At 35.5% G+C, this 27,157-nt stretch overlaps 1 protein-coding gene across 1 annotated transcript in view; it reads right to left on the bottom strand.

Moving 5' to 3' along the window:
- Positions 1-27,157, bottom strand: part of EYS (eyes shut homolog) — a 625,315-nt gene that overhangs the window by 445,921 nt on the left and 152,237 nt on the right. The window contains exon 11 of the mRNA XM_058836459.1: positions 8,816-8,937. Coding sequence (XP_058692442.1) covers positions 8,816-8,937 — 122 coding nt within the window. The remainder of the gene's footprint in view (positions 1-8,815; positions 8,938-27,157) is intronic.

Here is a 27,157-nt window from a genome sequence, read left to right on the forward strand (position 1 = left end):
GTCAGTTATGTCTTTATCTACCTTTGATATCTACTGTAATATAAACAATCCAACTTTCTTCTATGGGTGTCTCACTGAGTTATTTCAATAGAGCAAACCTATGAAAATTTTATGACTGTCCCTTCCAGACAGGGAGTGAACAAGTCCAAGAGACGTACATATAACAATGCTTATGGATGCTCATAGAGAGCTGTGATTTTTGTATTTGTGGTCCCTTTTCTCCACCTGTGACCTTCAAAGATAGAGGCTCACTTTTATAATTCTGATAGATTTTTTTCATATATCCAAACTGGCATTTAGTAGAAGAAAATGTGATGGTTACTGTTTCTGCATTAGTCTGCTTGCTATTGCTGAAGAGTGAGCACTGGTTTATAGAGGACCTCTAACAGTGTACGATCTGTAATCTCAGTGTAAATAAACTCCTATAATGCTTCTATTGATCTAGAAGAGCACACACAGTGTAAGTCCCAGACAAATCAAAAAAGACAATTAACTAAAATTTTATTACCTATAGGAACTAGTGGTGGAGAAGCCAATGCTGATTTTTCTAATTGTGTTGTGCGTAGTTTGCTCATACTTGAACTATTTAATATATAATTTTTATATGCATACATATGTACACACTGTACTGTCATATATAAGCAATTATTTCTAAGATGTAACTGTTTTAGCTGAATAACTCATACTCTCTCAAAATAGTTTTTTTCTAAATATACAATAATGCTCATCTCTGTAACCGATTTTGTAGTTCCTATCCCATTCTAAATTTCTAAAGAGACTTAATTTTTTTTGTGACTGTTATGCTCTGAAAATAGTTATCTACTTCAAAAGAAAATACCTCATAATTGAAGATGAAACCTTGGTATTCTTTTGTCTGTGAAGTCATTTCAAGACAAAATAAACACTACAACATCTTGACATTAAAACTGATGCATTTAATTTACAAAAATTTTGACCCTTGACCACTTTAGAATTGCTTTAAGAACACAGGAAAAAGGAACTATACCTATGAAACCAATGAAATCTCTTCCAAGAAGTGAAACATGGATTTTACTAATGACCTTTCAAATCAAAGGAAAAAGTACTGTTTTTATAGTAATGAGAATGGGATCTACACCCTGTCCTATTATGTGGAACTGTTTATTATTGAATCTCCTTGGTTCAAAAGAATATAATGTCAGAAGAAGTGCCCATAATCCTAGAAAAGTTTTGTTCTTTTGTGCATGTATTAGACACTGCTGATGCATGAAATATCTAATCTGTAGCTAACAAAGACAGATGGTTTTCCCATTCATTTCTAATAAGCCATTTTTAAAGTGTCAGCAGCATTTTTTGTTTATTTGCTTGTTTAAACTTCCTATTTTATTAAGGTTTTCCAAAATAAAATCTTGAATGTTCTTTAAGGGAGCAGTTAAATGAAGGGCAAAAGAACAAGCAGGAATGAGTCTATTATGATTCATGTGCAACAGAAGCATTATAATATTAGGATTAGAAATAATGAGGTAGTGAGATCTGTCTTGAAAGGTTTTTTCAGACATTCTTTTTGTGCATTGTCTATCTTTCTATCCATTCTAGTTTTAATTCTCACCATCCCACACATCATCACATCCCACATAAGATTACTTTGTGATGGCAGCATTTTTGTTGCTGACCAGAATTGTAGCTACAAAAGACAAGCCATTGAATTTCAGTTTTAATCGTTGCTGCATAATGTGATGAAGGGATGAATTATGCTGAATATGGTCTTTGTGTCCAGCAATTCAGCCTGTTTTGTCTATGAGGATGTTATGGTAGCATCTGAAGTCTTGCTAAGCTCAAGAGAAACAGCATCCACAGTCCTCTCATTCTCTCTCAAGCCAGTCATCTCATTGAACATCATCAGGAATGCTTTCCCCTTTGTGAAACCATTCTCCTGAGCACCTTCTTTTCCATCATAGGTGTGGAAACAGTTTCAAGGGTTATTTGCTCCATCACCTTTCCATGGACCAGGGTAAAGCTAAGTGGTCCACAGTTGTCCAGATCCTCCTTCTTGCTTTTCTTGAAAGTAGCAGTCACATTCTCCATTCCTAGCCTTCTTTTTTTTTTTTCTTCTTCTTTTGTCCATTCCATTCTCTGATGTATTTCCAAAACCTGTCTTTTTCCCAATCCTTAGGTTCCTAATCTTGTCACAAAGATTTTTTAGAGATAATCAAGAGTGGCATCACAAGGACTTGAGCCATTTCCCTCAGGACTCATCTCTTATCAGGAGATGCATCAGAGTCTCCCAGTGTTTGCCATCACTCATCCTTCCTTCTGGTGTTGCCTCATGACTCAGGTTTAGCTGATTTAGATGCTTCACTGGACAGAGCTAGTTCATCCTCTGGTACAAGGTCACTGAGCCTACTCTGTTTTGGCAGAGTTCAGATAGGACAGGAACCCTCATCCTGTTGTCAAGGTTACAAGCTTATAGCCTTCACTGTAACTGGAGTCTCCATTTCCAAAATCTTGTGCAAAGACTCTTCCTGGTTCTCCTTCACTGTTTCTGGGAATTCAGAGGGGTCTTGGAGAGCATGATGTTGTCCCTATCTCAGCTTCACAGACTGCTGACTACCTCCTGAAGCTCCTTTGGCGACACAGATCCTCCTCCAGCATACAAGTGCTTCCTTCAGGTGAGGACACTGTCATCTGATCACAGCCTCAGCAAGAGATTCCAGACATTTCTGCAGCTCCAGGCATACAGAACTATATCCTCCCTCAGGAGCTCAGTCTGGACTGAGATATCTAATGGGCTGATCTAGTTATTCCTGTGGATGGTCAATGATTGTGCCCTGCAGCACCGCACAGCCTAAGTAGGCAGTGTCCTCAGTGGTATTTCTGGCCCCTTCTACTCTGTTGGCTGTGCTCTGGGCTTGGCAGTTACATACACTCTTTCTAGCATTTGCTGAAAGCATGTTTGGCTGTCCTTAATGTGGAGTCATCTGGAAACAAAAAGCTTGAGGTCCCCATAAATCTAGAAAAGTTGGCAACAAAGCTTGTGGGACACTGCTACAACTTGTTAGCAGTCCCAGCCTTCTGTGGCTATCCCTCCTGGGGAGCACCAGGCACCCTGAAGCTCTTCAAAGGTTCACAGCAGTCTTCTGATGACCCCAGGAGTTCCCAGGAAACTTACCATAGCCAGAGTCCATCAACTGATGTGCAAACTGCTTTGTTTGCTAGCTCTGCTCATATATCAGTACATTAATTGCAATGAAAGTATTTAACTGCCCTACAGCAATGATGAATTTGGGTAGCTTATATTACCTTTCATACACTCTCCAAGCTATGCTTGAGGTACCATATTATTTTAGGTTTATACTCCCTCCATTTAGCTTGTGAGTTCATCAAATGATCATTTCATGTCTTTTTTTTTGTAAACAGAATACATTACAAAACATTTATTTAAAATATGCCACCTAATGATTAAATATACCAGGTGTAACAATTCTACTGTTCAGGAAGAAAAAGTTGATGAGCTAAGTTTGGAGGCAGGAAGGTATTTTCCAGGTACTTACTGTGGTTTTGTTTTCAAATGTTTTATTGGGATTTTGAATAAAAATGTTCTTGTTCTTTGAGCAGATTGTTGAATTATGGCTAAAATATGCCCTAAGGAGTGCAGAATGTCAGTGACTGTTTGTTAGATGTTGCTGAGGTGGCACTGCAATATTTTCTTGTTTGCTAAAGGCAATAGAAATCCTAAAGCTCATTTCACTGCAGTATAACAAGAAGCACACTACACATTTCCAGTTGTTAGTAGTATTACCAGAGAGGAACTATAAAACACTTGCTAGCTGTGGAGGAAATACTCGTTTGTGCTTTCACATATTTCTTTAGCTAATTCATTAGTAAATCTCCTGACTGTCTATATAAATATTTTAAAGATGGTTTTGAATGAGAAATACATACATAACCTGGTATTGGGATGAAATAAAAAAACCAACAGTTCTGAATGAAAGATAAGTCAGAAATGAAACAGAAAAATGTTTTGGGAAATGTGTCTATAGCAAGAGAAGAGGAATTGGCCAAAGAACGCAGAAGAAATGACAGATATGAGATGCTGCTTGCAATAAAATGCTTCAGCATTTGGCATCTGGAACCATTGAATACCAAGGTTATACTTAGCTATGGGAAAGCTGCTTCTTGATTTTGGGGAAAAAAAATAAGGAAGAGTATAGCAGTAGTCAAAAGGAATGTGAGTAAAAATAAAAGGCACATTAAACACAGAATTAAAATTATAATCATGTCATAATTTCCTTTAGAATTCTTTGATAGTTTAAAACTAATTAATTTAGAGATGAGAATGTCTTTAAAATACACTATGTAAGTAGGCATGCGTTTACTTATAGATCCTCCAGATATTTACACATCCAAACTTAAGAATCACCTGTTTCTACAACTCAGCACAGAGCAATTCTTGTGTATTTCTGAGAAAATGCAGAGGCTGATTGTGACTTTGCTTTTCCAAATAAATCCTTTCCAGAAGAGGAAAAAAATTACTGATTTTCTGTAACAGTACTGCAATTAAAATATATATGACACTGAATATATTTCACTGAATATATGACTTAAGACTGGTCTTTCTTTAAGAGTTTAGCACAGGTTACACTATTGAATAACTATTTTATTATTCTGAAAAGATGTGGCTTCAAATGCTAAGGTGCAAAGAGGGAAGCAATAGGGCAAGATGTACTTGGAAATGTACTGAGAAAGCAACAACAAGGAGGAAGGATAAGTCTAACTCTGGTTGACAGAATGTTTATCCAAACTGTCAGCTGGCATAAATCATTATCTAAGTAAAGACAAAGGTGATCATGGCATGGTTACTAATTGAAGAAACATTGCTAGGAAAGACTAGCACAGAGTTGAGTTCTGAAATCACTCAAAATACCCTCTTCTATGAACACAAATTATTCTTTCAACTGGAATCTAAAGGGATGTAGGAAAACCATGGCCTCTTACAGGACAAGATAAAGTGCAAAAGATTTTAAAAGGAGAGCATATAACTACAGACCCTTTCTCAGAAAGTGCTTAAGGAACTTGAGCCTCAAGTTTTAAGGTGACCTTGGCAGTTACCAACTTTTTTCCTTGCAGAACTTAGTGGGAAGGGGAGGTTTCAGCATTTTATAACACAGCCAGGTTTATAATATCCATAACTGTGAAGGGGTAAATGGAGACCTGTGATATAGTTGCACAAACAGGATGTAAGAAAACATGACAGAAGTAAAATATCAAAGATAATAATGAGCAGGCAGGAAAAATATCTGTCTCCAAATCAAAACAAACAAACAAAATAACAAGGGGTCCTAATTGTAAAAGTAAGATATCAAGAGTGGATAAGACAGCATGAAGAACTGGACTTCAGTTTTTCACTGAGATATAAAAAGGTGTCTTAGTGGATTGATTCAAGTACTGACAAAGGATAACTTTTCTGTATTCAACTGAAGCAAACACTGAACCTTAACCATAAACATTAAACATAAAAGATAGATAAATGACATAAGAAAATATACTTAGGTAGGTCTAACTTCCTCTTTAGTATGGTGAAGTCTATTTGTATGTCATAAACAAAAAAGCAGCTGCAAGGCACAATTTTTATTCTTTAAAGGAAGCTCAACAATAAGAATTGACAAAATGAATCTGTGCATTTCAATGTGAATATACAGAAAGAACTGAGTACTTTGGAAAGACACTGGATTAATTCTCCAAGTTTGATTATCATAATGATTACAGACAAGTTCCAAATTATTCTACATCATTAGAAACTCTAGTTAATCCATAAAATTGTTGCCTGTTATTTGGCAAGAAGAATTGATTTTTCCTTAAAAGCCGGTAGCAGCAAAAGAGACTCAGTGGTTTTAATATAGGGTTTGATGTTACTAGGGCTAACCTCAGAATTATCAATACAATAGAGAATAAATAATTAATTCAGTTGATACTAGATGAATCTGTCCATAAGTTTTCAATGCCATAATTTGAGATTTCATGTTATCATGAGAATTAAAGTCACATGGTACTGGAAATATATGCATGAATTTTTTCTAAATTAATTTATTTGCCATATGCCATGTTCCAAAATGAAAACTGAGAAGTAAGAAAAAGATATTGCTCATTTTATCAGCTGAGCATAAATTAAGGCAAATGAAAGGGGATGTATCAAAAACTGTTCACATGCAACAATTCAAGCTTGACTACTGGTCAGTATCTTTATTACCTGATTTTTTAAAATAAAAATATGCATCTGAGAAAGCTTTATTTTCTTTTTTACCTGTTGAGATGCGACTTATTTTTCTATGATGGAATACATAAAGAAAGATATTCAGTGTGACTGATTTGTTGGTACTTCTGTTTTTCCAGATAGCTTTAATTTCAAAATTCAACAATTAATAGCCCCAGATAAATAAAATCAAAAGTGAAACTCAAAAGTGAAGAAGTGAAGTTTTTAATTAATAATTATGTTTTGTATAATTATTGTCTTATCACAGATTTGAATTTGGTAGGAAAATGTTTCATTTTGCATTATATTCATTTTTTTCCTATACAAAAATATATTTTTTAAGCTGTTGCACAGTAAATAACTTAGTTTTTAAGAAACCGATGTTTTCAGCTGGACTTGCAAATATTTCAGAGAAAGTAAACTAATGAAGATTATCAAAGCATGAAAGAACACAAAATTTATCTATCCCTTACATTAATTGAAGTTGTAAGTGATATCAAGTCCTAGTCATGGTGTGGCCAATATCAAAGAAATTCAGGAAATTCTGAGTATTACTGCCAGCAGCCCAGCTTACAGCAGGGAAATAAACAGTACCAAAACACGGCCACAGGCAAGAAAATTTCATCGCCTATCACTGATGCATTCTCAGAGCACTTGCTGGCCTGACTTTGGTCCAGACTAATGCGTGTCCAAAACAATGCCTGGGCACTACTCAAGAGCTTCACTGATCTTTTCTGTTAGGCAATTATTATCCAGTCATCCTGTTTTAAAAACTGCATTTAAGTTTAAAGGCATGGCTGGATATCCTCAGGTTCAGGTACCAGTTACTACCACTGCTTAGCTATATTAACACAAACGCTCGGTCTTGTTGATGTAGCTTTTAAGAGAAAAGTATTAGCAAAGGTAATAAAAACCAACACATTTTTTAAATTAAGAGTAATTATGGTCTTTTAGCATCTCTGAGTACAAGCAAGGACAGTTCTAATGATTTAAATGAAATTGCTTTATAATATAAAAATAAAACATTGAGCTATACTAATTTTCCTCAGTGTTGCCAACTCTCAGAATCACTTTCAACTCTAGGTGTCTCTGAAGATGTTGTTTTGTTTGCTGAAACCTGCCCCTCATATATGATGATTCAATGGTATGAATAGGACAAATAGCTCTGAGAAAAAATATGCCTGGTGCTTACACTTCAAACCCATTTTCTTGCAAACATTTTCTCTAGCAGTTCATTATTTGCCAAATCCAGGAAAAGTAATTCTTGAGCATTTTTATTCTCAATAAAAAATAGTAAATTCTTCAATTTGTGCATAAGTAACTGATCCAGATATGAGTAAAATCAAAAGCCCTGTTTCCTTCCTCAATACATATAATGCTTCTAGAGGCTGGAAAAATTGGGAAAATGTAAGGACAGGTAAGGATCCATAGCTGCAAAGTATCTGTTCACCTAGAATTGTCCTTAAGGGTGGTAGACTACAAAGAACAAGCATCAGAAAAATAAGAATCACAAAAAAATAAAATATTTAACAAATATTTTTACATTCCAACAGACTTCCTAAAGTGTGAAAAAACAATTAAAAATATTTTTATCAGGTTTTCTCAACATTGCTCCTCTTTCTGTTATTAGAACAAAAATATTTTACCGAACTAGGAAGTTTGATACCACATAAAAATACAGCTCTAAGACACAACAAATCATTTTGGCTAAGTTCTGGACATAAATTATCTTTCACAAAATATTATATATACTATGTTATTTAACTTAGTTATGTTTGTCTGTTTGGGGAATCATTTGTCCATTGTCAGCTGTAGTTAGTGTCCTCTGATTATTGTCTGTATCACTGTGCAACAACTAGACTATGTACCATTTATAGTTATTACACTGAGCTCTACATACAGCCACATCAGTGTCCACTAAGAATTTACAGGACTCTTCTAGTATCAACATCATAATATAGACAAACCCTGTCTTCATGGAACAGAAACTGGTTACTAGATTGTTCATGGAATCCTAATCCTCATGCTACTGAAATAAAATAATTTAAACCATAAATGCATGAATGAAATAAAGATTGGGGTTTAAGTTAAAAATAATATGGTTAGTATCAAATCCTCATGCACTGTCTGAGGAGATACAAATTTTTTTTAAATTACTATTTTGTTGGTATTTTAAGCCACAAGGTGGCAGCAATGATACGAGCTCCTCATCCAACTTCCCTCTACCACTCTTTCTCCACTTTTACTCTTCTCTTGTGTTTATAGGGCTAATATGACAGAAAGAGAAATTGTATTTTCTTTTAAAAAGTACAGTTCCAAACTAGGTTACTTGCTAAATGTTTTTTTAAATAATATTTTTTCTTTTCTTTTTTTTTTTTTTTTTTTTTTTTTAATTTTACATATACTGTTAATGATATCTGGTGGTTTCACATGAAAGTACAGTGAAGCACTGTATCCATGACACAAGTCGTTTGCTCATTTGTGTAATAACATTTCCTTCCCAAGCTGGGAAACAAAATAATGTCTGGATGCAGTAGCACAGTCATCCTGGAAGATGACCATATTGTGACAATGTGCAACACTTACCGATAACTATTGAAAAGGTCCATGCAGGTGCCATTATTTCTACAAGGCTCTGAATTACATTCATTTGATTCCTTTTCACAAAATTTTCCTTCCCATCCTGGCAAGCAATCACACTGGTATCTCTGTAATACATTAAATAAAATAAACAATCTGTTACTCTTGGTATTTTAATGCAATTATAAAAGTATTATTACTAATAGTTGGAAGAGTTTAACAGGCAGAAAAACAACTTAAGGAGTTTTTTAAAACCTGAGTGCACAAATAAATTACCACAGCATGATGGTGAAAAGTGTAATGTAAGAGCATTGTGGTATCTACAGGTGTTTAGAGACTGAAAATAACTTTGTTGCATTTCAGGTTTTTTGTTATTGAGATTTGGAAAAAGAGACAATTACGTTTCAAAGATATATGGGCTATGATCTTCATATAAACAGCGAAGGGAAATTATTTAATTTTCTAATACGCTTTAAAAATATAATAAATTAAGAGTCAGAACTCTGAAGGGAGTCCAGATTGAGCAATTGACCCAGACCTTTCTGTAATGATACTCTTACACTCTCCTGACAAATTAAAAGCCTGAAATATTTTATTGGAGCAAAGATAATGAAAAAGAAAGGACGTTAACAATTTAAAGTCACACTCAGTATGATTGTCTTGGAATGTGGAACAGCTCCACTGATTCAAGTACTTCAAATGAAATTCTTTACATGTATATTCTATTATATCTGGTAAAATCAACTTTTGCATCAATCATCTTGTACACAGTGTATTTGTGATTTGTATTTTCACAGCTGCATTCTACTTGTTTTGTGCTCATGTTGATGAATATTGTTGCTATGCTTGCTTGGGACACACCCATTATTTCTGTGGCATCGATGTTCTAAATCCACTGAGATAAAATTTAAAAGCCAGGAAATAAAACTGAAGGATATCTGTCTGAGTTAAGATAGGTCATGGAACATGGGCAGATGAAACCAGTCTGGATGGGAATGTTGGTCTGATGAAGAGTAGGAAGGCTCTCCAGAGGCATCTGGACAGGTTGAATCAATGGGCCAAGACCACCTGAGTGGAGCTCAACAAGGACAAATGTTGGTTCCTGCCCTTGGGCCCAAAAACCCCAGGCAGTGCTGGAGGGTGGGGTCTGAGGGGCTGGAAAGCTGCCCAATGGAGCAGGACCTGGGGGGTTTTGTTTTGTTTTGTTTTCAGCAGCTGAACATGAGCCAGCGTGTGCCCAGGTGGCCAAGAAGGCCAATGGCAAGGCCAGGCCAAGAAGGCCTGTGTCAGCAGTAGTGTGGCCAGCAGGAGCAGGGCAGGGATTGCTTGCCTGGAGTGCTGTGTCCAACTCTGGACCCATCACTGTATGAAGGGTATTGAGGTGCTAGACTGAATCCAGAGAAGGGCAACAGAGCTGGTGAAGGGTCTGGAAAATGAGTCCTAGAGGGAGCGGATGAAGCAGCAGGGGTTGTTTTGTCGGCAGGAAAGGAGGCTCAGGGGAGACCTTCTGTGTGTCTACTACTATGTGAAAGGAGGTAGTAGCAAGATGGGAGTCTGTCTCTTCTCCCAGGTAAGAAATGACAAAACAAGAATAAATGGCCTCAAGTTGTACCAGGGGAGGTTTAGGTTGGATATTAGGAAAAATTTACTCACTGAAAGAATAGTCAAGCTTTGGAACAGGGTGCTTTGGGAAGTTACTATCCTTGAAAGTGTTCAAAAAACATTTGGATGTGTCACTTGGGTACATGATTTGGTGTTGAACATGGAGGAGCTACATTGACTTGATGATCTTAGACTTGGACTTGATGATCTTAGAGTTTTTTCCAATATTAATAACTTTATAATAGGAGACAGAAAGATTTTGTTAAAATATTTTGTTCTTTTAAAATGTAATACAGAAAGATGAACTTGGAAAGAAAACAATTTGCTGTGAATTGTGCCAAAGAATGAAAAAAGAAAATACATTTGAGACAAATTACATTACTAATACACACGTTGGTGTTTCCTATTACATATTGATGCCAAGATTAGCTCAGTTGTTTACAGCATGGTGCTAATAACACCAACATTTAATTCCCATATGGGCTATTTGCTTTGGAATTGGACTTGATTATCCTTATATGACTCTTTCAACTCAGAATATTCTGTGATCTGTGATAATAGCCACACCCAAATATCTCAGTTCTCTGCATATTTATCAGTGCAAATAGGAAAAAATGGCCACTATTAATCCATACCCATGAATAACAATCAGACACCTCTTAAAAACTGTTCAAATGTCAGGTTAGGTTTTCATATATACTAGGAATGTGAGATAACAACTTGTTTCCAAAAAACTCTTCAAGAAATGGATTACAAAATGAGAAGTGAAAGGAGGCTTACCAATAGTTATGTTTAGAAAGCAACAGTATTTTTCTAGTCTCACTAAAATGATCTGTCAATCAAATGCTGAAATTCTGTTCTTTGCAGTTTTTTCATTACATGAGGATTGTCACATCAAGCACAAAACATTGCTCACATTTATGGATATCATGCATATGATATACATATTTTTTAGAGAAAACTAAAAATTCTTACACATTATTTCATCTGTGTAGTTTTACAGTAATTGAAAGTGCAATGTTATAATAAACTATATGTAAGCAGATAAAAAGGGTTTTGATAAATATAAGCCTTTACAGAGAAGGACCTGGGAGTCCTGGTGGACACCAAGTTGGACAAGATGTCCAAGGCAATGTCCTTGGCCCTTGTGGCCAAGAATGTGAAGAGCCTCCCAGGCTGCATTAGGAGGAATGCTGTCAGCAGCTTGAGGGAGGTGATCCTTCCCCTCTACTCAGCCCTGGGGAAGCCACACCTTAAGTGCTGTGTCAGTTGTGGGCTGCCCAGTACTAGAGAGATGTGGCGCTATTGGAAAGAGTCCAGCCAGGAACATTATTAAGAGATGGACACATCTCTCAGATGAGAAAAGGCTGAGAGAGCTAGGAGAGTTTCTATACACTAACAACATAAAGTGACAAGAAGCTGGATAGTAGAAAGCATGCACTGGATCAAGCAAGAAACTGATGGAATAGAATTTGATACCTATTTATATGTAGTTCCCCTTTATTTCCTCTGTGTATTACTATCCATTGGGAACAGGTCAAAATAAATGGTACCTTTAGGCTCCTACAAACTGTCATTTGTTTGTCCTCTAAAGAACACAATAAATGCATAAATAATACTATTCCTTATACATAGCTATGTACAATTCCTTGTACATAGATCTCCATTGTACAATATGTAGCAGAGTATGCTTAAGAAGAATGGATTTTACCAGCTAGGATAAAAATTTCTGATCACTTGCACACATACCCAGAACCACATATGCATGTGAGCATGTCTTTATCCAATTAACTGTGTGTGTTGTAAAAAAGTGTAATTTAAGAGCATTTGCGTATTTTCCCTTCCCCAGCACTGTAAATGAAGAATTAATCATTTCCTTAAGCCCTAGTCAATGTTACTTCACTCGGAAATGGCAACTGAACATCTGGTAAATAGAAATTGCAATGAAAAATGTTCAGCACACACACCAAAGATCTGAATTATGAACACGCAGATCTTCAAGTCTGTCCTGTGTACATATAGGTTGAGCAGAATTTTATCATACAGCTATATACTCCAGATATATTTTCCATGTCTATAGAAAAAAATGGAATCAATTTAATTTTTAAAGATACCCATGGAGTCAGAACATTTTTGGAGGGATTTTAAAGTTTTTAATCCACAGAAAGAACAAAAAATACCTCACCTGGAAACAGAAAAATACAAAAGGAAACATAGAAACATCCCTTTATGCTGTGTGTTCCAAGTTCTTCTGCCAGACTGTTTCTTGAGATGCGACTCTTTTTCCATTAAAGCCAAACAAGATGAATCTATTGTAAGACTACTTATCATTGGCACATAGTAGGAGACATACTCCAGCCTCTATAGAAAACTGACCAGAAAACTCCTGTCTGTAGGAATCAGGGCTTTTTTCCTACAGAAAACCTTCACGCAACTTCATTTTGTTACTGCTAACAGAAGTTCATTTAACCTTGTGAAATAAATGAGAACATAAAAATGTAAGCATCTGTGAAATCATATTTGTAATTGCTCTAAACCATATTGAGACACTAACATTATTTATGCAGCCTTTTTTGTTAATTTAAGGGTTTTTTCTGAGTTGCTACTTTGGGGCTTTACTTTTAAGTTATTGATTTAACCATTTGCGTAATCATACATATTGAGTGACAAAATTACAATATTATTTATCATTATGGTATTGTTTTCATTGTGCAAGTCTATTTGAATTTATATCCTAAATCAGCAAACTTGTTTTAAAACAGAACAAAATAAAGCAGATAAAAACAAAACCAGGATCTCTGTTTGTATTAATTTGGTTTAACACTGACTTTTATTTTTACTATAAAAGCCTGAGCTAAAGCAAGACCTATGCAGAGTGAAGTCCCAGCAAATACACTACTTTTCTGTCTCCTGATAATGAATTATTTACCAATTCTTCATATGTTGTAGGAAGAGTGAATGTATTAACCATGCTGTTCCACAAATTAAGGAAATTTGACTTCTGACACAAAGAAAACCTGCAATTAGCTCTGTTTTTGCTACTCTAGAAGACATACATGGCTTGCTCTATTAGTTAATAATTCTGTAATAATCAGATTGCTTAACTCATAGCAAAGAAACACCTCTGAGGCTGAGTGTCATGAGGTTTGCTATATGGTTATTAATGCTGATGTTAATTGGAAGAACAATTATAAGAAGTGGCATAAAAGAATAAGGTGAAAAAAAGGTGTAACATGAATTCAGAAGTGATGAAAAATTACAATTAAAAATCTAATTTCTAAACAGTACTACATATGATTGTTTCAGATAAGAGTACTCTTTAAAAATCACCAAAATTAGTTACTGAATCCTATTATTAGAATCACTAACTGATGTATGCTTATGTATTACTTTATTAAAAATAAGGTTTTTTTCTATTTTACTCTAGCTATACAAGTTACAAAGCCCATGTGTTGTTTTGTGTTGAGCACTTAAAAAAGTGAAGTACTAGGGTAAATAACTTAATATTAAGTACCAGCTATCTACTAAAGTTGAGGTAGCATTAGGTAATGCTAGGTATTTTTAAAGACTTCTAAATTCTCTATTTTTATTTGTATACCTTTTCCTATACAGTTATATCTTAAAAAATGCTGACCAGTATATTTATTTGTTCTTCCAAATGACTTATATTCTTTTGTACCCTAAGTTATTATAAATTATATACCACTTGACATAAAGGATAAACCAGGTTTTCTTTATCTCAAATTTTAAGCAAGGCTTACAGGAGAAACAAAGAACATTTTTGAATTTGCTTAGCTCTCTAACATGTAAAATAATGAATAAGTTAAATTAACAAGAAAGCATATTTAACACAACTGGTACAAGTAAAGTTTGGTAAGTTGTAATAAGTTTTTGCTTTACATTGTAATAATTCTGTGTATATTAAAAGCATTTAATAACTATATGCAAAAAAGTAAGATTTTCATCATATTTGAATAGCACACCAGTAGTAAAGAGAAGTTTACATTTTTATTCAGTGCAAGCTCCTGCTTAAAATATGGCTGGTATCTATACATGCTGTGTATTTATAACTCTAAATGAAATGTACTGTAATCTGTAACCACAAAGAAAGTTATCTTAAATTGGAACACTTTTTATTTGCAAATAAAATGGTGCTTTCCTAAAAACATCACAATTATTACTGCAGTTGATACTGATAATTTTAAAATGCCACTTTTTTTAAAAAGTGTATTTTGATGAAAGTTTAGTTCTCTGAAAATTGAATCACAGCTAATGCTAGTAACAGACTTATCTTCAAATTATTTTAGTTTTCATGTTACATTTAACATGCAAATAAATTCTGGCCTATGCCTCTACAATTTAATCAATTATTTCCATCAGTGAGCAGACATGACAGTTCTCACAGTCCAGTGTAAATCTTGTTTGGGTTAGTTTTCTGTGTGTAGATTCATCTGTAACATGCTGAGGCATGCAAACATGCAACATGGCTTTTACTAGTATTGACACATACTCAGTTTGAGTGTGGACAATGTTAAACATTATGTATGCATTATGTTTGCAGAAAAGAGAAAAAATACTAAGTAACAAATCTAAACATCTGTGAATTTATTATACCTTTTAGTAAATTCAAAATGCTATTTTTTGAGATGCTACAAGAAATATGAACATTAGAAGACCGTAAGAGGTATTTAAGCACAATTATTAATATAAGCAAATGTTTTAAAAGTTGATGTTGATGTGAATAAGGAGAGATTTTTCTTAGGAAAGATGAAGGTAATTCATCTTATGAAAGATTTAAGGGAAAAAAATAAGATTTGACTGGCCCAATCCAACAATACTTTTATGACAACAAAGCAAAGTCAGTCTGAGATCTCTTACATAATTAATAAGTTGTGATAAGTCTTTTTTTGTCTCTACTTTCTGACCTCTGCCATTTATTCTGTTTATACCTTTCTTTTGTTCCTCTCCTAGAGAGCTTACTAGGAAATGTGCCAATCAAATCATCTGCAACATGACAGGTGCTGAACAGTACAGGAAAACTAATGAAAAACAACAGCCTTAAGTTGTTTGTGCAAAATAAACCAAATAACTAATCCAGCTAATGACAGACTTTTGAGTATCAGCCTTTGATCAGAGTATCTGGTTTGACGTTTAGCTCAATTGTTCAATAACCAGTGAAAGGTCATGAACACATTCCTGTTAAACCAACGTACTGACAGGAACTTGACACCCCTAAAAGCTTGTCCAAAGCTTTCAGTTTGCCCCTGGATCTCAGGTAACAGGAGAGCTGTGGGAATCAGCTGCGATATTCCAAAGGAATAGTCTAAGTACTGACAGACAGAAACAAAGTCTTGCTTTTGAATTTCAAACCTGGGAACAGTTACCAGTTAGCAGGTAACTTTTTTAATAAAGAAAGAAAATGCAGAAGAACAACTACTGTTTTCCATAAAACAAAGCTATCTCTTGCCTCAGCATAACAGTTCATTCAAACTCATATCTTAAGCATACAACCATTATCACATCAGTACACTTAAATCACCACAAAGTGCCGTTTTTACCAACCTCCAGCTCAAAAGTAGGGGAAAGTTAAAGAAAAGGCTGCTCCAAAAATACTTCAAACTAAATATCCTTAGAAGCACCCAGACATTCAAAATATTACTTGATGTCAAGTCTTCTCTTTTGAACTTCCACTCATCCTGACTTTATAGAACATTTCTTTATAACAAAGCACATTACAGGAAAGTCATTTGGAAGAATGAGAACATGGATCCATGCTCACCTGAAATTTGCAACTCTTGTGGCTTTGCTGTGCTCATTTTCAGATGTGCCATAATTCTTTATTTTTTTAATTAGACCAATATGCACAAAAGTTTAAAATATAGTTGAAACTTTCCCATGTATTTACCTCATACATCTAGACAGTTGCTAATGCCCAGGAAATGAGCATGTCTTTGTGAGAAATTTCAGCATCTCTTCTGTCAAGGGTTGTGTCATTCTGAGCCCAGAGTCACAGCTCCTGGAAGGACAGTGGGTGCCTGGAACCAGACAGGCTGAGTTTCCCAAAGCTGAAATTCCGGTGGCCACAAATTCTGAGGCACAGAACACAGCCCAGTTTTCTAGAATTTACTCCAAGAGCAAAGAAAAAAAATGCAGTGTTTCAGACGTTTGTGTTTGATGCATTTCCTCTGTATTGCAAATTAAATTTAATTGCTCTTTTCACCTTTTCTTCACTCACAGCTTTCCATTACCAAAACAAAGAGTATGCAACTGCTTGTTAATGTATAAATGAAGTTGGTTCATGCACTAGAAACTTGGATCAGTCTGTTTATCAGGGTCATATAGTGATATCTGCATCCACAATGAAAAATTCATAGCAGCTTCTGATTGCTAGAGAATTTCTGCAATACTGAAGATCTCAAAATAGTTTATTATAAGAATCAATGCTTTCAGGGAAAAGAACAAGCTGTGTCCAACAGTCTACTTCACTTGCTGCAGAACGGTTTAGAAATAAGTCACCGAAAGTCAAGTACAAGCACTCCTTTGAAATCCAAATTATTTAACTGAAAAATCAATGAGAGTTTATTTTTGAGATTTTTTCTTAAAACTCTACGTCACTTAAAAAATTAATAAAGAGGTTGTTGGACAAGAAATAAACAAGATACATTTTAATTTGCCAAGGGTTGCCACAATTTTAAAGATGCAATTTCCTAGAAGGAAGAGAGAGAGAAAAGGGAACTGTAAAAATGGAGACAGACAAGATAAACTGAGGGATAAGAGCATTACGAGCCCTCCCCATTTTTTAAAATTATTCCAGTCTCAGGTTTTTCCTCTCTGCTTTAGAATGTCTTTGTCTGAGACTTAGAATATGATTTTAAGAGCTCCAGATTTTAGGAAAGTGCTCCTCCTTTTCCTGAAAAATATGGGTTAATTATAGATTTTTCAGCATACTAAGGGATTTTTAAGAAGGGATTCCCATTATAAAACATTTGTACAGATAAGAGGAAAGAGAATAGTATTCATACAATAAAATCCTAACTTAATATTTCTCATTCAAATGTTAAGAGCTGTCTTCTCCTCCTTCTCTATTTTCCTAATATGTAGCTAAAATTAATTCTAGTATTATTTAGGATGAGGCAATAAAATATCAATCATTTGTGCTGTAAAGTGACCATACTGTGAGCTTAGGAAAGTAATACTTTAAGAAATTATGATTTTGGATTTTATGGTTCTATCTGTATTTGGTATGGTAGAGGTTAAACGCTCTTTACCTGTTAGCTCATATTTCATATGAGAGAAAAAAAAAAGGCTTTTCTCTCTGATAGCAGGAAATTTAAAGACTTTCATTCTAATCTTGTAAGGCTGTAAAAATATTTAATCTTAGCTATAACTTTTTCTGTCTCATTTCCACTCCCTGGGAGAGCCTGATCTTATTAAGGGCAATCTTTTGCAATTTGCATTTTGCTGGCCTTCCTGGAGTTTGCCTCTTATTAATTTAATGAAGTTCTATTTCTGGATATTGAAGGTGCTTGCCTACAGGACTTCAGGAGGCTCACACCTTTTAACGTATTGCAAACACTGTACCCACTAGCCCTATTTATTAAATCTATTACAATTTATGATACTGGTGCAAAGTTAGAGCTTTTCTTCATGCTTTGGATTTCAGCAGCATATTGATGAGATCAGCAAATCATTAATAAGCCACAAAAAGATTATTTGTGACTGAAATTTTATACAAATCTGACGTATTATTTTTCTTTTCCTATTGGTGAGATTGAAATTGTGTCGTTATTAGGTCACTGACCCTCTCTTTTTTTTTTTTTTTTCTCTTATCTCTCTCTTCTCTCTTCTACCTCCTTGTCTGCACTACTAAAGATGTAACCTGTTCTTCTACTCATGCAATTCTACCCAGGTCCTGGCAGGAACTGGATGAAAGGTTGGATTTGTGCAGCCATTTCAGCTAATGGAATGATTCTGAAGGATATGATAAACCAACAGGAAAAAAACAAACAAACAAACAAAAAACAAATCTCAAATTTGAAGTGAAAACCTGATAGCAATATAAGGAGACAGTGGTGGATCTTGGAGGGATAAACTGAATCAGAGAGATTTAAATAGGGGAAAGCATTAGAAAAGTAGGATAGGCAAGACAGAGAGGGAATTGAAGTCTCAGAGCAACAAGAGCATGAAGGGACATAACCTCTGACTAAACAATTTTTATTAGCATTTGTAGATTTTTATGATTTTGATAATTTTCTGTTAATGGGTTAAATTAAGAAATGAGGAATGCTGTGGAGAAATGTATTTCCTGCAGGCTGAAATAAATAGACTGCACGAGAACTGTGAGAACTGTGAGAACTGGATGTAGATCACCACAGGGTATTTTCTATCAGCCATCTCAGGCAGATAAATATATGACCATGGTTTGTCAAGACTTACATGCAAGATCCCTACTCTTCCTTTTTCACCTACAGTGTCATCTCATTTTTTTGGCCTGAGGTGCAGCAGTTCTGTGTGAAATAATATTATATAAAATAATAATATGTGAATTATATAATATGTGAATATTATTAATATTATTAGTATTATTAATATTATACTTATTATAATTTATATAATATGTATAATAATATATCATATTATAATCCATTGATAATATGTGAAATAATATTAAAATATTAATATATAATAATATAAAAATATTAAAATGCTAATATCTGGAAAATCAAAACACATACATATATTAAACTATTATAGAGGGGCCAAAGGAGGGCAATGAAGGTGGTGAAGGACCTTGAGGGGAAGCCGTATGAGGGGTGTCTGAGATCACTTGATCTTTTCTGCCTGGAGGACACTGAGGGGAGACCTCATTGCAGTTACAACTTCTATGTGAGGGGACCAGGAAGGAGAGGCACTGGTTTCTTCTGTTTGGTGACTAGTGACAGGACCTGAGGAAATGGCCTGAAGTTGTATCAGGAAAGGTTTGGGTTGGATATCAGGAACAGGTTCTTCTCCCAGAGGATGTTTGGGACAGGCTCCCCAGGAAAGTGGTCACAGAACCAAGCCTGACAGAGCTCAAGAAAGGTTTGGACAATGCTCTTAGGCACCTGGTGTGACTCTTGGGATGGGGGTCTGCAATGCCAGGAGTTAGACTAGATGGTCTTTGTGGGTCCCTTTCAAATCAGCATATTCTGTGGTTCTGTGATGTATAACTTAATTTGGTTTAATTAAAAAGGAAATTAATTTCCTCAATGCAGCGTCAAATAGAAGTTACCCAAAGAATACATTGCCATTAAATGTTATTCTCACAAATCACTTATTTTTCAGGAATTCCCTGACATTTTTCACCATTTGCAAACATAATAACCGATGCCAGGGTCCTCTTTCCACAAAACTTTGGTATACAGTGCTTGCTGAAACTCATTCCACTTGTTTGTTACTCTCTAGTTTCAAAATAATGTTTTGAATCAAAGAAAGAATGAGACAGAGAGGACCTTTTTGCATGAACAGCATTACTTTTCTTCAAATATTTTATTGAAGATATTGAGATACAAAAAAGCAAATTTACCTGTCTTCTAAATAGACAACATTTCAAATTCTTTTTACTTTATATATGTCTCATTAAATTATAGGTTTGAATATTTCACTTTGCCCATATGCTCAGAAGAATGTAAAACTCTAAGTTGATGCAGCAGCATAAAATTTATATTTTTATATTCAATCAATACTATTCTGGGTGTGGGTGTTTCTTTTTTCCTTAACTTTGACTGAAAACTTTAGTTTATATTTTTTAAAAATGTAGTATCAGGGTTAACTTAGTGAAACAAAATTGTACCAGTTTCTTTGAAACAGATGATTTAAAAAGGAAGGGTATAGTAGTATAATACTTAAAATACAAATGTAAATAAGTTATTTATCTCAAATTAAATTATTCTGAAAGTGTATGAAGAGCTGGAAAATATCACTGCTTTAATACACTGAACATTAGAAATAACTTGAAAAATTAAAATTATTTCAAGGATTGTTCCTGCTCTTTTTTAACTGACAGAATATGTGCATATTTGAAAGATAATACAGCTGAAGAAAACACAGCAGAGATCTGTAACATTCTGTACATTGAGAAATCATGAGGTAATTGCACCAGAACATCTTATTGTTTTGTTTTGGTATTTCATTAAGCATGCATACTCTGAACAGGAGTAAAGAATATTTGTTTACTGATACATATGGAAAAAGCCAGTATAAGCACTATTCTAGATTAGCTGCCACAATTGTACTCAATAATACATGAATAAGGAGGTTTCAATTTTCTAAGTCAAACAGGATGGTGTTTATTAAGAATACAAACCCTTAATTCATAATGAATAGTCTACCTAAAACATGAAGATGAGAAGCTAACTGAGACTTTTACATAACAAATAACCCAAAACAAAACAAAAAAGGTAAGAAAATGAAAGAAATTACAGCATAATGAAAAGTACTTGAATAATGAAGCTGGTGAAGAGCCTTGAGCACAACTCTCATGAGGACTGGTTGTTTATCCTGGAGATATAAAGGCTCATGGGGACCTTAACAGTCTCTGCAACTACCTGAAAGTACAGTTAACAATGTGGGAATGGGTGTCTTCTCCTAAATTACATGTGACAGGAAATGAGGAACTGGCTTCAAGTTGCTCCCAGTTTTTTATGGGATTTCAGGGGAAAAAAAAAAATAATTGAAAAGGTTATCAAGCACTGGAACAGGCTGTCCAGGGAAGTAGTTGAGTCACCATCCCCAGAGGTATTTAAAATTTGTATAGATGTGGCACTGAAGGACATGGCTTCTTAGAGGACTTGGCACTGCTGGGTTAACAGTTGGACTTGAGCCTGGAGGTGTTTTCTACCACAGCTGATTCCATGATTCTAACCATGGCCTGGAGACATTCCCAATATACAACTTCTCAGCTATAACCACGTAAGCATTGCTGTGACTTTCATATTTCTGGAGAACGATGTTTCCTAATTGTCCCAGTTTTGGATGGGCTAGAGGTAATTTTCTTCCTAGTAGCTGGTACAGTGCTGTGTTTTGGATTTAGGATGAGAATAATGTGGATGACTCACTGATGTTCTAGTTGCTGCTGAGCAGGGCTGACATTAAGTCAAGAACTTTTCAGCTTCTCATGCTCTCCTGCTACTGAGTAGGCTGGGGGGCAGAAGGCTGTGTGAGGACACAGCTGACCCTGACTGACCAAAGGGCAGCTGCAATGCCGTGCACAGCATATAAAACTGCTGAAAAAGTGGCCAGGGGTCTACTGCTTGGGAACAGGCAGGGCATCAGGTGTTTGGTGCCGAGCAATTGGTTTCATTTGTATCACTTGTCTTGGATTTAATATCTCTGTCTCTCTAGTGATTTCATTTCAATCATTAAACTTTTCTCAGCCCCCAAGTATTCTTACTTTTAGCCCTCCAGTTCTCTCCCCCACCCCCCCAGGATGTGGAGTGAGCAAGCAGCCCTCTGGTGCTTAGTTGTTGTCTGGGGTTAAACCTTGACACAGAAATTACGTCTAAGCCGTGCAGTGCATTTTTCTCTCACCTACAGGTAAGAGACAAAGAGAGATAACAAAGATATTCTGATACACCCTTGCTAAATAAAGGCTGTGTTTGATGTGTGTTCTGATTATCTGACAGTTTATAAACTGAAGGAAATTTTGGGATTGAGAATCAACTGCATCATAAGAGAAAATTATACATCTGACAGTAGCAATGAAATAATTGGGCCAATGTAAAAAAAAAAATAAAAATTAGACAACTGTAGTAAGGAGGAGATATATTCAGTAAAGACAGGGGAGAAAAACTTAAGACTGTAAAAATCTGGGTTTTCTTAGCATCCATGACATTCAGTTCACTTCAACTGGATCAAAACTAGCTAGTGTTATATCAAGCAACAATTGTGTATTAGTCACCCAGTTTTAAAATAAATTTCTGAATATTTTTTTGCTGATATGCATTTATTTGAACATCTTTTGTCTAAACCCAAATTTAGCCTAAATTTCTATCACGCAAAGCTGTTGGGCATGGAGACTCCAGAAACTCCTTCTAAACTGGTGGTGGTTTTGGAACACTTTTTGATTCATTCTTCATAATGCTGAAAGCTGTGATTAGCATTACAGTTTCTCTCCAATCTCTTTTTTTTTTTTTTTTTTTTTTTTTGGCTAAGGGATGTTTTTATTGCTAAAAGATTCCATTAAAAATCGTGTTTCTTTTGCACAGTTCCTTTCTCTCCCTTTGGTCAGTTACAATTCTGCATTACACAGAACAAACCTAAAATTTTTTTAATCTCTCTTAATGAAAGGCATGCAGGTACTAATTGAAATCGTATCGATTTTTTAATTGACAAAGGTTTAGCGGAGAAAAACTCACAGCCTGGAAGGTAGGAAAACAAACTGGGAATACAGCCAAAACCAACAGAAATAATAATATAAAGCTGGGTACTTGGAAGTTGCAGGTGTACATAATGAAAGCTGAGGGGAAAGGTCTGAGTTTCTACATGGTAGCAGGTATTGTGAAAAGGTGTACTTGGCCTACTGTTCATAATTACAGTTATTAATGAAGTTGACATACTTAAAGCATGCAAAAAACAGTGTCTCAATTATTGTTCCTTCCTCAAGCATGAAACAACTATCACAACATGACTAAAAAGCATATGTCCACAGCCAGAGGAGACTGGGAATGCTGCCTAGGTAATAAAATGGAAATGCCAGACTCTTTGATATGCCTTTTGTGTCTTTCCCCTGTGGGTACACATGCAGAATGTGCATTTTTGTTCTCTATAGCACTGGGACTTCTGCTTGCAGATGCTTTTCAGTTTTGGACTTATTCAGAAATCATTTAGTGACAGTCATCCCAGATGAATAACTAAGCAGCAAGTGGCAACAGAATAAACCAAAAAGTGTATTGTGTTTCTCCCTGCTGTACAAAATATGACATTGTTTCTCCTAACAAAAGACAAAAACACCCCAAAATAAAACAAAACCAAAACTAACTAAAGAAACAAACTAACAAAAAAACCCCCAACCCCTACTCCCCCAAATCAGCTCAATATTTGAAACTCAGTCTCTTACACTATATTTGTATTTTAGAACTAAGCTAATTTAAAGAAGTTTGATATTTCTGAGTTCATTTTTAAAACTACTGCATATAATTTATTAGTCTGCAAATATTAAAATCAAAAATAATCTTATTATACTAATCTTACGTGAGAAATTGCTAACAGCTTTGCAGATCCTAAAATTGTTCTACAAAATCTGTAAAGTGCAGATACTTGTTTCAATGCTCTTTTCAGATATAGCTTATGCACTCATAAGCTGAAAGAAGACAGACAAGTTGAAAACTTTTGCAATCCTCCACCAGTGGTCCTTTTCTTTCTTTCTTTTTTCTTCCCTGTTTCTATATCTCAGTGATTGCTTTTGAGCAAGGTTCCTGAACACAGCACCTCAAGGAGTACATATCAAGAAACAAAATATCTTTGTCTGTTGTACTCAGAATGAAGGAACTTAACTCCTTACTAGGCCTGTGTTTCCTATCACTAGCTAAACTACATCAAGACAGATGTTTCACTGAGATGTAAGTCCAGCTGGTCATGCACTGAAGCTACCTAAAGCGACTAGGCACTCACCTCTCAGAGAAAATGGTATGGTACTTTCTATGGTATCTGTCAGTGCAGTGCTAACAACTAGCTGGTTCCTTCATGGTTCAGTTCAGTTCAATAGTATATCTCTGCCAACAGGCAGATTGTCAGTAAGAACAGTCTAAATTTAGTTTCTGGCGTCTTTTAGGGCTTGGGACAACATGCATAGATTTTTCAAAGCACAAATGCTGGGTTGGGTTGAAGTGGTATGAGATGCACTGTTATGGACCAGTAAGAGTTAAACTCTCTCAATCACTTGGCACGTTTTGTCTGGCTCTGTTAAATGGATCACTGATTTTCTAGTGGGCACAAAACCAGACAAACATATGGACAACATTTATAGGCAATCAGTACATTTACACTTAATTTGAGTATCTCAGCTGACTAATGAGGGACAGACTTAAAGCCAGATATTTCCAAGCTGTTGTCCATACTGAGATCACAAACTGCTGTTTCACAAGACTTGTTCTTTATGAATCTATTGGCCAAAGCAATTTAAAACCGTGTGTTCATATGCTTCTTGTTGTCATGGTTCAGACTCATTAGTGTTTTCGTTTGCCCAAGGACTAAGCCTTGGACATGAATTTCTCAGTCATACTCACTTAATTTTGCTTTGCCATACAGTGGTCTCAGTGCATTCAAATCCACTCATTTTTGAGAGAAACTGAAACAGGAAATGTGTCCACCTAATGTTCTCCATAAATCAAAAAAATAGCAAGCTCCTCCCTCCAAACAAGGATATAGTTTGCAGCCAGGGTTCAGCACCCATTTTTTTACTCTGGGGTTATCTGTGTTGCTTGTTAATGTAGCATTACCCTTAATTCAGGTATGCTGCAAAATATGAGTGAAAAAGAGAGAATTTTGACTTTTTGAGTTTTGGAATCTGAAATAGGTTTGGATTTCTGATGCTTTGTGCTCTGATCAACACATACTATGTTTACACAGAATGTCCCCACTTTGGCTATTTCACACTTTCAGTGAAGTATGTACATAACTAAATTTACAGATCTATTTACAGAACATTTTTTTGTTTAAGTAAGAATAACATAGAAATGTGACCTGAAGTCATGTATAATCTAGGCACTAGTAACTAGAAGTCTGATTCTATCCTCACACAACTCAGTCTTAAGTGTTTTTACTCTAATATTGTATCCAAAGAACCTCAGCTTCCTGTCCTTGTATACTCATTTGTGCTCAAGTCAAACAGTCGTTAAATAAACTACTGCTGCATTTTGTCATGGAGATACTTTCTGCTAACATAATTTTCTTCACCTAACTGATTTCAACAAGTGTGATCAACCTTTTTATCAATTCTCAATGTATAATATTTCTGCAATGCAATTCTAGAACTCTATATTTTTGTTTTTTCTATATCTGTTAACCATTCCCAAAAAGATTTATATCACTGTAGTGAAAAGTATATATCAAACTGTAGGTGTTTTGATGAGATACATATATCAAGTTTCTAGATTGGAAAATCATACATAAATAGATACTTGAAGGGACCTCTGGGGATTGTCTAGTTTCCCCTGTCCTGTTTACATCAGGGTCAACGATAACAGGCTGCTCAGAACCTCATCCAGTTGGGTTTTTGATAAATCCAAGGATGGATACTTCACTTCCAGGCAACCTATTTCAGAGTTATCTTTACAGTTAAAATATTTTTTTTTTACATTTGAATGGACCCATCATTATTTCAGTTTGTGGCCTTTGCCTCTGTGACTGGGGACAACTGTGGACTGAGAAAAGTCTGGCTCTGTCTTTATTTTCCAGGGCACTGCAGGGGTTAATGTACCCTCATTATGGGAATAATGCACCTCAGATGGGCACACAGTCGGACTAATTTCTCAGAAAAATGTAATAGTTTTCTCCATGACTGTCCTCTTGGCACCTCCCTATTTTTGTGTATAGGGAGAAGTGGGCCCTCTGCAGTCCTAATGTGTTTATCATTTGCACCCTTTGCTTGACAACTGAGTCTACCACTTCTTCACTTGATTTTGGTTGACCAGTCTGTTGTCAAAGATACTTCTGTCCCTTCTGATGAAGTCAATCCCACATCTTCCTAGCCTCAATCCTATGAGAGGGTCCCATGGTCCTGAAAGATTAAACTCTTATCAATACCAGTTATGTAAGCAGTTATGGACCAACAGGATTTACCCACACTCTCTCAAGCACTTCCTGTCATTGTCAAGATTGTAGAGAAAAATATTGGAGAATCCATGTTGTTTTCCTGCTCCTGGAGACATGGAGTCACCCGTGGTGTGCTCCAGGACTGCACTGGCCATATCATTAGTACCTACATAGAAGAGCAGCAAGAGATAATAGTCCCAGGGCTGGACAAGCCTTGTTAGTCTCACCACAGCATCCCAAATCCAAGCCCTTGGAAAGCAGAAATCCTACTTAGAGAACAGGTAGTACTGGCAGATGGGGGCCTTCATCCTCAGCATGGAATCCCCCTGTACTGTCACTTGCTGTTCTTTGTTGTGTTGCTGAGTGCTTCAGGCTCAGCTACTTTGGACACTTTTTTGGCATAACTCCCAGCCCCTCATCTGCTACAAGGACAGTGAACTTGTTCTGCATATTCATTAAAAAAAAAATAAAATACAATAAAATTCATAAATTCTTTTCATGTTTTGTAGCTTCTTGGTTTCACCTCAGGGGGAGTTGTGATGGAATTCTCTTCTACGTCTTTCTTGGTTTGTTTTTGGGTTTGGTTGGTTGTTTGCTTTTTTATTATTCCTGTTACGGAATGTCTAGCAATTAATGAATAAAAATTTTTGCATTAATTGGCATTTCCTCAAGTAGAAGAAAAAAAAGGGACAAACCATAAGTGGAATGAAAAGAATTATTTTGTGTCACCTCTGAATCTCGATCATTCTTTTTCTCCAGACACTCAATGGTTCCACTTATCATGTATGAATGAGTGAAAACCAAACATGAAATTCCAAATTTTTCCCAAGGAAATTGTAGGGGTATTTATACTTCAGACTACATTACAGATATTTGTTAAGAAAGTGAGTCTACAAATGAAGTGGTAAAGCTTTTGCTTCAAATAATCTGCTTTGCCTATAAACATAAACATAT

The sequence above is a fragment of the Poecile atricapillus genome, chromosome 3 (genome assembly GCF_030490865.1).
Source record: "Poecile atricapillus isolate bPoeAtr1 chromosome 3, bPoeAtr1.hap1, whole genome shotgun sequence".
In the NCBI taxonomy this organism is placed as follows: domain Eukaryota; kingdom Metazoa; phylum Chordata; class Aves; order Passeriformes; family Paridae; genus Poecile; species Poecile atricapillus.